We start from the raw sequence: 16,045 nt of genomic DNA, 5'->3' as shown, positions 1-16,045 counted from the left end.
CAATTGTTATCAAAATTTTGGTAAGGTATAATTATTTCGCCGTTTTTTATTGAAGTTCGAATTTTAATAACCTGTTCAGTTCGAGGCGACACAGTTATTAAATTTTGGGAATTTTTTAGTTTATGATATGATATTTTTATTTTAGTATAAGGAGTTGTTAAGAAACTGCTTTCAAAATCGACATTAGCTTTTAACTGTTTGAGGATGTCTAAACCAATAAGTCCATTAAATAATTCATGAAATTTAAATAGATAAAATTTCAATTTAAAATTTTCTGGTAGATTGAAAATTTTAGATGCAGGTATTATTGCACTGTAATCATTCTGAGATTGATTGAAAACTGTTGATACAATAAATGGATCGTTTACTATAGAATTTGGAAAAAATCTAAATGCAATTTCAGGGTCAATGACTTGTTGAGCCGGAATCAATGAGCACTCTAATATTATACTCAGGAAAAACAATGTAAGCTAATTCACTTGCATTTGAGCTGTTGAAATTAAATGAAAATTTTTGAGGCGTTTGTGGTGATATTAAGTTTGTTCGTTCTCGAGAGGCGTTATTGAAAAATTTGAATTTGCAATTTCATTGTCAATGTCACAGGTATTTTGGTTCAACTCAGTGTCATTTGAGGTTTCATCTACTGAATATTGACCTGTTTCTTCATCATAAAAATATGCATATTGATTAGAAACTGCTCCGGTAAACTGTTCTTCCATGTTATTTACTTGTTGAATTTCTGTGTTATATAACTCCTCATGCTTAGTTGAGTAATGATAAGACTGTGCTTTAACCAAATACTAACTTTATTCTTCTATCTACTTCTACAATCACTTAAAACTAACCAATATTACCAGTGATGTTCAAACTGTTGTACAAACATAAGGTACAATATATTTACTGGTTTCACAAACAAAACAGTTTAGTGGTCGCTGTAAACCTGATGTTGCAAATGCTGCCTACTGATCGTCCTACATAATATAGCTTGTACAAACACATTATGCGGATGTTTACTATTTCTTAATGGTTTTCGATTGAGCCATATTGAAAGTAATTAAACACTTAAATCATGTCATGTCAATAACCTATTGTTTAAATGAAGATTAAACATGCTGGCAACTCTCAAGTTGAGAGGTGAGTGGTCGAGGTGTTTTCCTTAGGTCAGCTTTGCAGTGTTCATCATCAATCATGGGTGTCGTTTGCCTGATGACTGTAGTGACGGCAAATTGATTCTGTAACAGTATAACCGCAAAGACTTTCTGGAATTTCACAATTGTTATCAAAATTTTAGTAAGGTATAATTATTTCGCCGTTTTTTATTGAAGTTCGAATTTTAATAACCTGTTCAGTTCGAGGCGACACAGTTATTAAATTTTGGGAATTTTTTAGTTTATGATATGATATTTTTATTTTAGTATAAGGAGTTGTTAAGAAACTGCTTTCAAAATCGACATTAGCTTTTAACTGTTTGAGGATGTCTAAACCAATAAGTCCATTAAATAATTCATGAAATTTAAATAGATAAAATTTCAATTTAAAATTTTCTGGTAGATTGAAAATTTTAGATGCAGGTATTATTGCACTGTAATCATTCTGAGATTGATTGAAAACTGTTGATACAATAAATGGATCGTTTACTATAGAATTTGGAAAAAATCTAAATGCAATTTCAGGGTCAATGAATGACTTTGTTGAGCCGGAATCAATGAGCACTCTAATATTATACTCAGGAAAAACAATGTAAGCTAATTCACTTGCATTTGAGCTGTTGAAATTAAATGAAAATTTTTGAGGCGTTTGTGGTGATATTAAGTTTGTTCGTTCTCGAGAGGCGTTATTGAAAAATTTGAATTTGCAATTTCATTGTCAATGTCACAGGTATTTTGGTTCAACTCAGTGTCATTTGAGGTTTCATCTACTGAATATTGACCTGTTTCTTCATCATAAAAATATGCATATTGATTAGAAACTGCTCCGGTAAACTGTTCTTCCATGTTATTTACTTGTTGAATTTCTGTGTTATATAACTCCTCATGCTTAGTTGAGTAATGATAAGACTGTGCTTTAACCAAATACTAACTTTATTCTTCTATCTACTTCTACAATCACTTAAAACTAACCAATATTACCAGTGATGTTCAAACTGTTGTACAAACATAAGGTACAATATATTTACTGGTTTCACAAACAAAACAGTTTAGTGGTCGCTGTAAACCTGATGTTGCAAATGCTGCCTACTGATCGTCCTACATAATATAGCTTGTACAAACACATTATGCGGATGTTTACTATTTCTTAATGGTTTTCGATTGAGCCATATTGAAAGTAATTAAACACTTAAATCATGTCATGTCAATAACCTATTGTTTAAATGAAGATTAAACATGCTGGCAACTCTCAAGTTGAGAGGTGAGTGGTCGAGGTGTTTTCCTTAGGTCAGCTTTGCAGTGTTCATCATCAATCATGGGTGTCGTTTGCCTGATGACTGTAGTGACGGCAAATTGATTCTGTAACAGTATAACCGCAGCAGTTTGATGCTCACATGGATCTTATACTAAATACAGCTTAATGTTGTTTTAATCGTTTCAGTGCAATAGACTACTAATAACTGAATTATAAAGATATCTTATCCCCTAATTTACCCTGGTTAATGTAGTATAATTCTAACTAAAGAAATTTTGTTCCTTACGCACAAATCTAACTAAATAGTGCAACTCTAAACTTTCGTATATTAAGCCAACATTATAAGTCAAGATTTATAGTCGGACCAATGATATGCTAATAAAATGGTTGACCACATTCTATGACTAGGCGTATTTATTTTATGACTTTGATCTTAGGACGGCAGTTGTTGCCTTGTGGTTCTTAACGGGCGTAGTTCGATTTCTTCTTCTTCATCCTCAGTTGGTGCCCTAGGAGTTTTTGGTTTTAATCCTTTTTTAGCGATGATATGCTTTCTAAGTCGCCAACCTCCAAACACTACTATAGCTACTACTGCCGTGAGTACTAGTGTAGTAATCACACTTGATAGTGATGCGTGATGTCTTAAGTTTTTCCAAACTGTATGTTGAAGTTCTTCTTGGATCTTCTCTTGTTCCTCAAAGAGATCATTAATTTCTTCGTCGGGTTCTATAATGTCCTCATTCTCCGTTGTAGAGTGAGATGGTTTGCTGTGAGGTGTGGGTGTTTTTGACAACGTCAAATTTGCCTCAACCGGCCTAATATAGCCGGCAATGACTGGAACGCTCTGTATTCTCGCCGGTGATAGTGTCGCTGTTCTAGTTACTATCACACAATTCTGTGATATTGTAATAATGCCACATTGATGTAACATTACCTCCTCTCTATGCCCACTGCAAGTGATTGCCACTTTAATCCTTGCAGGTGCCACAAAAATCCACGTATTGCTTGTGTATACCTTTTTCCAGATAGTACTTGTTAGTCTCATTTCTTTCACTGGACACGTCACATTTTCGGTTCTCTGGTATAATTCGTCTATCAAACAATTCGGGTTGTTCTCAATATTCCTTATGATAGATGGAGAACAGATGTAAACTGTCTTATTCAATTTTACACTGTTTTTTAGCATCGCATCATTTAGTTGAAAATATCGCTGATTATCATAGTCTATTGCGATAATGTCGGTGCTTATATCATATATCCAGTAGTTGTTCGTTTTCATTTTTAGTGGAAGTACATTTGCCTTAATTAGGTCAAACTGTGTACCTTCCGTCATTGCAAGGTAAACGTAAATGTACGTGTCGTTGCCAATTTGTGTTAATTCTGTTTTAATTATAGGCTGTGACTGAATTTCTATGTTATGAGGTAATTTTATAGATTCTTCGTTGACAATTTCTTCTATATGTACTGGAGATACTATCTCATAAATGTTTTCTTTACTGGTTTGTATATTTAATATATTCTGATAGTAATCTATCAATTCGTCGATGTACCCTTTTGCTACATCGTACAGATTTAGTAATTCAATTTCCAATTTGTTATTGTCAACTTCGGAGTACCAATTTTGCATTTGTTCTATCACCTCCATGCCTTTCTTAATTTTTACTGTAAATTGGTTGAGCTTCTTAGATATTCTTTCCTCGGTGTCGTTAAACTTTAATAGTGCTTTAAGCATAAACTTGGTTTGGTGATTTGACGCTTGAATCAACTCTTTTTGATTTTTATCAAGATCATCGATTTCCCTGTATACTTCATCGTTCACGCCAAAAATTGAAGTTAGTAGGGTTCCCCATAAACCTCGTCTTGTCCTATTTAAAACAATTTTTGACACACCTTTATGTATCCATTTGATTCGCCTTTCTTCTTCGTGAAGATGATCAATCAGTGGTTGGCAATCCACGTGAATAGTGGTTTTTTTAACCTCATTGCACATCTTGTCTACCTTTGATATTACATCCTGTATAGACTTTATGTGTGCCTCTAAATCTTCTTTTCCTATTTTAGCTTCGATTCTTAAAAAACCTCGATCAATTTTGGCTGTTCCAAGATGTTCTATGTAGAATCCAGGTTTTGGATATTCCACGTGATATTGTGCTGTACTTGTTTTTATGTGGGCTGCATGTGCTTTCCCGCTGTACAATTGGAGTGCAAAAATAATTGCCAATGTCCAAATTTTCCAAATGTTATTTCTTTTTCTACGTGGTTTTGAGTTGTTTTCATTGTGGATTATCGATAGCGGTACTAGTTTATGGATTGGTCTTTTAATTTCTGCTCCTTCCGCTTTTTTCAACGTGACGACTCTCACTAAATTTTTGTCGTCGACTTGTACTCCTTCCACCTTTGCCATTGGCCATTTGCTTGGTGACATTCGATCATCCTTTATAAGTACTAATTCTCCCACCTTTAGATTTTCTTGTTCCAGTTTCCATTTGTTTCGTTGTTGAAGTTCATGCAGATATTCATTTGTCCACACTTTCCAAAAATCTTTTTTCATTTTTTGTATTATTTTCCATCTGCCTTCTAAACCTGTATCATTATGGGTAATAATTGGACTACTTGGTGATAATAGTTCTCTCCCTATCAAGAAATGCCCTGGCGTTAGTACTGAAATGTCATTTATTTCTTCTGTTAGTTTACACAAAGGCCTCGAATTCAAACATGCTTCAATTTGGTGTGTTAATGTAGTTAATTCTTCATAAGTTAGGGTTGACTCTCCAATCACCCTTTTTAGGTGATGTTTGGTTGATTTCACACCTGCCTCCCAGAGCCCTCCAAAATGTGGTGCTGATGGCGGTATAAAATGCCATTGAGTTCCAATGTTTGCTAATTTGTCCACAATGCTGGAAGTTTTTATCGTGTTTGCTACCTCAACATTTAATGCATTAGCTGTCCCCACAAATGTCGTACCATTATCGGAGAATATATTTGCGCACGTTCCTCTTCTTGCCATAAATCGTTTTAGTGCGGCAATAAAGGTTTCTGACGTCATGTCGCTCACCACTTCTAAGTGAATGGCCTTTGTACACATACATACAAATATTGCAATGTAGCCCTTGTAGGACTTATGTCCCCTGCCTTTAGTAGTTTTTATTTGAATGGGCCCAGCGTAGTCAATTCCTACATTTAAAAACGCTGACGCCGGATTAACTCTTGTTGGTGGTAGTTGACCCATCAATTGACCAGCTGTCTCAGCCTTGAATCTTATACACCTTGCACATTTATTAATTATTTTCTTTGTAACCTTTTTTCCATTTATTATCCAATATTTTCTTCTTACAAAAGCCATTGTTTGTTGATTTCCGCCGTGTAAGGTTCTGTCATGTGCATTCCTTACAATCAATCCTGCTAAGTGACCTGACGCAGAAATTATGATCGGATGTTTTTCACTGTAACTTAGTAATGAGTGTTGAAGCCTGCCTCCCACTCTAAGTACTCCATGGTAATCTACGAATGGATGTAAATTTAGAATTTTGCTCTTTTTTGATACTCTATTTTTGAGTCTTAGTTTGCGTATATCCTCTGAAAATGAATCTTGTTGACCTACTAGTTTCCCGGTTTTGGGACTGCAATTGTTAATAAACCTAAAACATACAGCTATCACACGTGTTGCGCGATGTAAAGATGAGAATTTCTCTAGAACGTTGATTTTGTCGACTTCTATGCTTACTCCCACATGTAAGCATTTTTTACGCTCCACCTCAGTGCTGTAATTTTTGTTGTATTGTGGCCATTGGTCTTCACTTTGGTTTAGCCAATGTGGTCCATTCCACCATAGTAGATTGTCCTTAATTTTTGACGGTTTAATTCCTCTTGTTATTAGGTCTGCTGGGTTGTCTTTAGACCCAACATGATGCCATTGTACTTCTGAAGACAGTTGTTTAATTTCTGAAACTCTGTTTGCTACAAACGTCTTCCAATGTCTTGCGTCGCTCTGAATCCATGACAAGGTGATCATCGAATCCGACCACGCGTGAATATTCCAACTTGGTGACCCAAGTGTTTCCTTGACTCTCCTTATTAGTTTACTCAGTAGCACCGCTGCACATAATTCTAACCTAGGTAGTGTAGGTTTAGTTCTTATTGGTGCAACCTTTGATCTGGACACCAACAACGAGATCTGTATTTGTCCTAACTCGTTCATGGTTCTCACATATACTGCAGCTCCTATCGCCTTTTCTGACGCGTCACAAAATCCATGTATTTCTGTCCTTCTGGAGTTTGAAGTGTAACTCCACCTCGGAATTTGTATTTCTTCCAACTGGTTAAGTTCTTTGTAAAATTCCTTCCACTTGGTTGAAATCACTTCTGACACAACGCTGTCCCATGAATTTTGTTCTCTCCACAATTCTTGGATGATGAGTTTTGCCGTAATTACAACAGGTGATAAAAGTCCTAATGGTGTTTGATCCAGCTTTGCTACACTTGACATTATTCCTCTTTTTGTTAATTTGTTCAAGTCCGTTAGATTAACTTTAAATTTAATTGAGTCATTGTTAGTTGCCCAAAATATGCCTAATGTTTTTTGAAGTTCATTATCATTCAAGTCTATTTGTTTTATCTCTCGGAGTTCTTCTGAGATATTCGTAAGTATCGCAAAATTATTACTACTCCATTTTCTCAAGTTAAATCCTCCTAATTTAAACATATTTATTAAATCTTGCTGCAGTTTTGTTGCTTCTAACTCAGAGTCAGCTCCAGCGAGAACATCGTCTACGTAGCAGTTTTTTCTTACGATCTCTAACATATTAGGAAAATTATCTTGTTCATCTTCAGCTAGTCTTTGGATAGTCTTTACTGCTAAATATGGTGCTGCCGCAGTACCATATGTGACTGTCGTTAATTTGTATTCACGAATTGGCTCATCTTCTGTACCCCTCCAAAGAATTCTGTGGTATTCTTGATCAGACTCCTTGATCTTTATCTGTCTGTACATTTTTTCAATGTCAGCTGTAAACGCTATCTTGTAACTCCGCCACCTAATTAAGATGTCGCAAAGCTCTTCTTGGATGCGTGGTCCAGTGTGCATTAACTCATTCAAGCTTTCTCCGTTTGACGATTTGCATGATGCATCAAACACAACTCTTAATTTAGTTGTTGTGCTTTCTTCTTTTATTACATAATGATGTGGTATATAATATTTTCCTTTCTTTTCGTCTGCTTGGCTGACAAGTTTCATGTGGCCTAACGTTATCTAAGTTTGCATAAACTCTTTATATGCAATGTTTTCGTTCACTTGTTGACGTAATCTTTTTTCTAGTTGCAATAACCGTGCCATTGCCCTAGTTCTTGACTCACCTAAGGTCAGGTCTGTGTTTTTAAATGGAATGCTGACCGTGTAAGTCCCATCGTCGTTTCTCATTGTATTTTGATTATAGTCACGTTCACATTCTTGTTCTTGGTTATTTACAGCTGGTTTTGACGTTACTTCTTCTAGCTCCCAAAATCTCGTTATGTCTTCTTCTTGCAGTGTTCTTGTCATCATACTAGCAATTTCTATGGTGCTATTAGTTTTTCCTGGGCTACACCCAAGTAAAATCCATCCGAATTCAGTATTTTGTCCTGTTAGTCCAACATCCGTTTTCTTTATACCATTCAACAAAATTTCCTGATATTCCTTTGCCCCTAAGAGAATGTCTACCGGACCTGGCTTGTAAAATAGTGGGTCTGCTAACATTACGTTTTTCCAATAATTCTCGTCGTAATCAATTTCACGCTCCGGTGAACTTTTTGTTAGTTTTGGTAACACTAACAATTCTGTACTTAGCGAGTACGCACTTGAAGCTCGCGCTTTACATTCTACTCTTATTTTATTATTGCTGTACTTAGGCTGTTCTTCTCCTAACCCGGTAATTTCTGCTCGAACTTTTTCGCGTGGCAAACCTAACAGTACTGCTGCCTCTTCGGTAACAAATGCCGCCTGAGATCCAGGATCAATTAACGCTCTAAAATATTCCCATGTATTGTTCACGTTTTTAACATTAATTAAAGCTGTTGCTAATAACACCGTTTCGCCTTGCACAGTCATGTGGTTTGCAACCCGTGCAACTCTTTCTTGGCCCTTTGCCTTGTCTGAATTATAATTGTGGCTATTTTTTAAATTTCTGTAGTTATCTATATGAATCAGCGTATGATGGTTTTTGTTACAAGTTCTACATTGAAAACGAGAAACGCATCTTTTACTACTATCATGATTTAAACAGTTAAAACATAATTTTTGTTTTTTTATAAATTCATGACGCTGTACATTGTCTAACCCTTTAAAATCTACACATGAATAAATAGAGTGCGATCGATTACAATACTTACAATTAGTTACTGCTATTCTCTTGTCCTCGACATCTCTGGAGTTTGCCTGGAGCCCTCGTTCGTAAGTGCCCTTGTAGCCTCCTCTCTCCTCAAAGCCTCTGTAGCCTGAGTGTGCGCCTCTTTCCTCAAAGCCCCTGTAGCCTGAGGGTGCGCCTCTTTTCTCACTTGATTTCGTCTCTGACGCCTCCATGGTTTGAAATCGCCTCAGTATAAATTTCAGTACACTCTCCAATGATTGCACTTCGAAGATGTTGTCAACCGTCGACTCATACAAGTCGTTGGTTCTGGCATCCCATTTATTGCTGACGATACATACTATAATAGGATCCCATGATGCTATGTCAATTTTTTGCATTTTTAACGCTTCCAAACACTCTTTTACTGTATTGTACAGGGTTTTCAAATGTTCGGCTGATTCTCTTTGCGTCTGTGGAATATGTAGTATTTTGTTAATGAGCTTATTGACAATTCGTCTTTTATTGTCATATCTCTCTTTAAGTTCATTCCAGGCACTAGTATAGTTTGTTTCTGTTATCTCGTAATGTTGAATTGCTTTCTCTGCTTCTCCTTTCACGTACGTTTTAAGGTATTGCATTTTTTCAACCATGCTAATGTTGACGTTCGTGTCGATCATTGTTGCAAATATGTCCTGGAAGGTAGGCCATTCGTCATATTTTCCATTGAAAAATGGTATTGTTAGCCTAGGTAATGTCATAGTGTTGGTGGTGTGTGTAGGTAAACACCGTTGCTGTTTAATTTGTCTGTCTAGCGCTATTGTTGCAGTTCGATACTCCCTTTTAATGTTATGAAATGTACCTTCCGTATAGTATTGACGGTCAGAATATTCGTGCCTTATGCGGCTTAGCTCTATATCCTTGTCTACAACTATCATAAATTGCTTTTTTATGTCTTCCAGATATTGCTCATATCCTTCAGTGGCCGTTTTTGAGCTTTCTATGTCAGCTCTTAGGAGATCAATTCTTCTTTCCTGGTCACAAATTTTCTGCACTTGTGCATCGTTACTTCTGTCTCTTAGAATTTCTTGCTGTTCTTTCAAGTATGCCTTTGCTTTCAAGTATATTACCTCAACTTGATTAAAGTAGTTTGTTTTTATGTACGGGTTCTCGGTGCTCTTACCAGTAATTTTTGCGATCTCCTGATGTTGAGAACTAAACTCTTGCCATATGTCGTCAACCTCCTTCAATTTTTCCAGCAGGTAAGCTTCCGTTTTTCTGGACCTTGGATCCTTTTTAATGTTTATGAACTTTTTGTTAAGTTCTTCTGCTAGCTGCTCCCGTTTTTCTACAATTTTGTTCAATTGTTCCATGTCTGTAGTAGTTTCTTTGTAGTTTGTGTTGACAGTGTTGTTTGGTTTTGTTTAATGTAGTATAACTGTTTGTATTAATGTCACTTGGTTCACTGCTTTACTTCACAGCGGTTAGGTTAAGTTAGTCACTACGCGTTTTTTCCTTTTCCTGTTAACAAAAACGCGCACTTTTACTGTTCGTAATCCGGTTTAACGCGATTACCGTATGAAGAAAATCCCGAACGCTATTTTCTTCAGTTACCCATGACTTATTTCTTTTTTGCTCGAAGGACCATGCTTAGTTGAGTAATGATAAGACTGTGCTTTAACCAAATACTAACTTTATTCTTCTATCTACTTCTACAATCACTTAAAACTAACCAATATTACCAGTGATGTTCAAACTGTTGTACAAACATAAGGTACAATATATTTACTGGTTTCACAAACAAAACAGTTTAGTGGTCGCTGTAAACCTGATGTTGCAAATGCTGCCTACTGATCGTCCTACATAATATAGCTTGTACAAACACATTATGCGGATGTTTACTATTTCTTAATGGTTTTCGATTGAGCCATATTGAAAGTAATTAAACACTTAAATCATGTCATGTCAATAACCTATTGTTTAAATGAAGATTAAAAACCTCAGAAATAAAATTCTGGTTTGCAGGTGGGTTATAAGAAGTGGAAGGTTGAGGAAAACGTGGAAAACGATTGGTTGAATAACTATTTCTAGTGCATAAACTCATTGGAGTTGGTTTGTCAAGTTGTCTATTTGGATTAGGTTTAAACACATTTGTATTACGAATTGAATTGGAATTTTGAGGTCTTGGTGAGCCAAATACTTGAGAATTAGTAAAATATCTTTGAGGCCTCATTGGAGGTCTGGGTTGAATTGGAATTGGACCAGTGGGAAATGAATTTTGTATTCTGTTAAAATGATTTCCATTATTAAAAGGAAAGTTCATTGGGAAACTACTGTGTCTTTGGATTGGTTGATTTTGCTTTATGTGTGGGCGTGCTGGTGTCATATTTTGAGCATTTGGTCCAAAGGAATTCTTAATAGGTGGTTTGAAGGATGGATTTTGAAAATAATGAGCGTTATCTTCGGCCAACACGTACTGTAAAGCTTCGCTAAGAGAAACAGGTTTCATACATCTTAATGTTGTCCCTAGCGGTTCTCTTAATCCAGAAAGGAATGTCTTAAGAGCCAGATTTTGATATAGATCTCGTTTTAATTGTTTAGCTAAACCAGTAGTTTCATGAAGATCAATGTATGCACACAATAAGTTCAAAATATTTAAAATTCTATCGTAAAATTGTTGAGGAGGTTCATGAGGATTTTGCCTCATCATAACAAGATCGCGATTCAGACAGCTTTCATCTCTTTGGTCTGCAAAATTTCGAGTCAATGTACTTTTTACATCATACCAAGTAGCTACGTTTTGTATATTAATAACTAACTTAGCATTTCCTTGTAGTTTCGAAATTAACGAATTTAGCAGATAGACATTTTTAAAGCTTCCGGGATTTGTATTATCATAGAATTCATTTATAATGGCTTCACAAACTGCTAAGTATCTATTCAGATCGTTCGGGTTTCCATCGAAAACAGGAACACATTTGAGATATTCAGAGTTAAATGCTTGCGACATATTTGCTTCTAAATTTTTATCTTGGTTACTGTTTTGTGAAAATGTATTTGTAACGTTTGATAAAACGGATGGTTTTAAAGAAATATTATATTTATGATTAACTGTTTCAAAAATTTGAGAGTCGGTTTCAAGTGAATCTTCGGTTTCAGAATCGGAAGACATCAAACAATTGTACTTACATAAAACAAACAATCAATATCTTCATTGCGATTGGTATTGTACTATAAGGCTAACGGTCTAAATTTGGCAATGGAGTCCTCTTCTAAACGTTATCCTTGCGGAGCTGGACGATTTGGTTCCAAGTCCCAGTCTTCTTAAATGGCTGCTGCGTCTTCGATAGATCCAACACACCACGGCACGGAAAGTCTCAAAAATTCAATATTCGGTAAATCGTTAACACGAAAGTCTATCGTTCGATACGATCGACCCCAAATATCCTACCGACTGCGCCAAATAACTGTCACGCACCAGAAGACTTCTTTTTAAAAAGCTTTAATAATACCAAAAGATACAGTTAAAGAATATGTCTTAACTAGATTAATAAATTTTACCGACTAACTAGAAAAAATATGGAAATGACCAATGTCCGCACTGACTGTGGAGGGGATCTGCTGACAGTGCTGACTCGGTGAATCTTCATTAGGGTTAGCGTACTGAGCGGTGAGATAATTACGGTAAGTACGTGATTAAGACAATTTGATTTAAGTGAAGAGTTTAAGGTAAAGTTAATACCTTTTTACGCAAAGTCATAGTAAAACATAAAGCCTAAATTTCAAACGAAAGGGCCTAAGGTAAAAATAATACCTGCAAACAATAAGGGAAGTAGTGCAATGTGCCAATGTTCTTAATAAAAGACAATCACATAATATATTCCTACTGAATTTTATAATTGACTGAAGGTATTAAGGTCGTAACTCTGTGATCTTGGAACCATCATTATATGCTCATTGCAGAATATATGCTAATAATAGTTCAGTCATTGAATTTGTTAAAAGCATATGTTTTGTATTTTGTTTTTGAAACAATAGTACAACAATGCATTTGATCTAGGCTGAGACATGGCAAATATACCTTCACTAGAAAATTTCGACTGTGATGGTGAAGCCAGTTCAGTAGGGTTGCGTTGGCAAAAATGGAAAAGAGCCTTGCGAATATATTTAGATGCAGCTAGCGTTGAGGATCCCAGGAAAAAAAAAGGCTGCCTTATTGCATTTTGGGGGAATAGGGTTACAAGACATATTCTACAATCTTCCGGGAGCAGACGTAAATGAATCCGACGCTGATGGAAACGACATTTTTGCTATAGCACTTGCAAAATTAGATTCATTTTTTGCCCCCAAACAGAGCAAGGTTTATGAGCGGCATTTGTTTAGGCTTCTGAAACAAGAGAGTGGTGAAAAGTTCGAAAAATTTGTAATAAGACTTAGACATCAGGCGGAGAAATGTCAATTCAGCAATCTAGAAGACCAGCTTATTGACCAAATAACCGAAAAATGTGCTTCTGTAGAACTGAGGAAAAAGATATTACCGCACCGGTTACACCCTACCGGTGACTCAATAAACTTAGACGCCATTATAGCAGAAGCAAATTCAACGCAGACCGTTGTTAGACAATTAACGGGATTTTCTGAAAGCTCAGTTGTTCCATCAACAAGTGTGTTGCCAACAGTAAATCAAATTTCAAGATACAAGAGTCGGAAAAATTCATCATCAAAAAGATGTTCCCGCTGCGCAGCAACAGAAACTCCACACGAATGTCCAGCAAAAGACGCAGTTTGTGCCAAATGTCATTTTAGAGGACACTATGCTCGGTGTTGTTTATCCAAACGTAAAATCAATGCTGTTGAAAGATCAGGAAACCTTCCGCCAAAACGATTTAAGCCAAAACCTCAAAGCAGGGAATGTGTGGACAATGTGGACGTTTCGGAGACGGATGACGCCGAATACGTTTTTCACCTGGATGACGATGATCAAATCGCTTGCGAGGTAGGAGGTGTAAAAATAAGAATGTTAATTGACTCTGGTAGCAAATCAAATATTATAGCTGAGTCGACGTGGGAACAACTAAAAAAATCGGGGGTCAAGGTTTCTAATCAAAACAAAAATCCGAATAAAATTCTTTTTGCCTATGGATCTAAAGATCCTTTAACTATTTTAGGATCATTTGAAGCGTTGGTAAGAGTGGGTAAAAAACAGGAAAACGCTACATTTTTTGTGATACGAAATGGCAAAAGAAATTTATTGGGAAAGCGCTCAGCTACTTCACTAGGAGTTCTCAAAATAGGTATAGAAACAAATAATGTCGGGACTGTTCCATTTCCTAAATTTAAAAATGTATTGATTAATATTCCTATAGACAAAAATGTTATGCCCGTAAGTCAGCCATATCGGCGGATACCCATTCCATTGGAAGCCAAAATGAATAAAAAATTAGAAGAGCTTATTGACCTAGATATTATAGAACAAGTAGATGGTCCATCTGCATTGCGACGAAAAAGATTTGCGCGAAGTCAAAAACCGAAAAGAACTCTAAAATACAACCAGACACCTTGCAACTTATGGAACAAAGAAAAAGAACTCCCAGAGACACACCAGATTATCAGGAACTAAATAAAAGAATCCATAAAGAAATAAGAAAAGACATTCGAACGTATAACACCAGGATGATCGAAAACGCGATAGAGGACAATGCAAATATGCGGGTATTAAGGTCAAAACTATCCTCAGGCAAACACAAGATTACCAAAATGAAAAATCCCCAGGGAAACATGGTTTCGGACAACAGAAGTATCGCGGAATACATTAAAGAGTTTTACAGCTGTCTCTATACGTCTATTAGACCAGACCCAAGAGCTACGAACACAATTATATGCAACGTAGGATCGGAGAACGTTCCAGAAATATCAAGGCAAGAAATACAGGTTGCCCTTACGCAAATGAAAAATAGAAAAAGCCCAGGAGAAGACAAAATCAGATGTGAAATGTTAAAAATGGGGGGAGCCGTCGTCGAGAAGTCTTTACAAATTCTTTTAAATAAATGTCTGCAAGATGGCAATATTCCGGACGCCTGGCAAAACGCAGAAGTAATTCTGCTATTTAAAAAAGGAGATAATACTAATATAGAAAATTATCGACCAATTAGTCTTCTCTCTCATCTGTATAAACTCCTCACCAAGATTATCACCAACAGGCTAACCAATAAATTGGACGCATATCAGCCAGTGGAGCAAGCGGGGTTTCGCAAGGGGTTCAGCACCATAGACCACCTACAATCTATTAGAACACTCATAGAAAAAACAACCGAATACAACGTACCCCTTCACTTGGCATTTATAGATTTTCACAAAGCGTTCGATTCTATTGAAACGTGGGCCTTTATACAAGCAATGGACGACGCTAGAATAGATTCCAGATATACAAATTTATTGAAAAATATATACGAAAATGCCACTTTTCATGTCAAAATAAATGAAGATTTAAAAACAGATAAAGTCAAAGTGAATAGGGGAGTACGACAGGGTGACACCATATCTCCGAAATTATTTACCCTGGCGCTAGAGAACATCTTCAAATCATTACAGTGGGAAACAAAAGGCATTAACATCGACGGGTCCTACCTAAATCATCTCCGATTTGCCGACGACATCGTCCTGATAAGTAATAACAGACATGAATTGAGTGACATGGTAAAACAACTGAATGATGCTTCAAAAAAGGTTGGCTTAAAAATGAACATCTCAAAAACCAAAATAATAAGTAACAACGAAGAACACATACTTATAGATGGGATAGAATTGGAAAACGTGGAAGAGTATATATATTTGGGACACACAATAAAAATAGGCAAAGAAAACCAGTCGGCGGAGATAAGACGAAGAATAAGACTAACTTGGGCAGCGTTCGGAAAAATGAAGCATATACTTAGAAATGGTACCATCCCTATTAACCTTAAAAGAAAAGTTTTCGACACCTGTATAATGCCGGTGGCGACCTATGGCCTCGAGACGATGGCAATGACCAAAAAAACCGCAAATCGGCTCAGAATAATGCAAAGAGCGATGGAGCGGGCGATGCTGGGTATTAGCCTCAGGGACAGAAAGAGAAACGAAGAAATCCGAGAAAGAACCAAGGTCGTAGATATAATAGAACGTATTGCAGAACTGAAATGGCAATGGGTGGGACATGTGGCCCGACAAGACCAAACTAAATGGTCAAATAGATTAACACACTGGCGACCAAGGGAGACAAAGCGCAGCACAGGAAGACCACAGACAAGATGGCTTGATGACATCAAAAAGCAAGCGGGAAATAGGTG

At 36.4% G+C, this 16,045-nt stretch overlaps 1 protein-coding gene across 1 annotated transcript; it reads right to left on the bottom strand.

The window, feature by feature from the left end:
- Nucleotides 1-7,651: 7,651 nt before the first annotated feature.
- LOC145731953 (uncharacterized) lies at nt 7,652-8,485 on the bottom strand. Its single transcript, XM_081983948.1, has one exon. The coding sequence runs from the start codon at nt 8,483-8,485 to the stop codon at nt 7,652-7,654; it is 834 nt and encodes a 277-aa protein (XP_081840074.1).
- Nucleotides 8,486-16,045: the final 7,560 nt, after the last annotated feature.

This window comes from Ips typographus, linkage group LG7 (assembly GCF_016097725.1).
Source record: "Ips typographus isolate SLU linkage group LG7, UJ_Ityp_2.0, whole genome shotgun sequence".
Taxonomy (NCBI): domain Eukaryota; kingdom Metazoa; phylum Arthropoda; class Insecta; order Coleoptera; family Curculionidae; genus Ips; species Ips typographus.
This window is presented reverse-complemented; position numbering and strand designations above follow the sequence as displayed.

What these genes read in the sequence shown, in the direction of transcription:
- LOC145731953 (XM_081983948.1), bottom strand. Translation starts at nt 8,485, where the DNA reads ATGACTGTGCAAGGCGAAACGGTGTTATTAGCAACAGCTTTAATTAAT.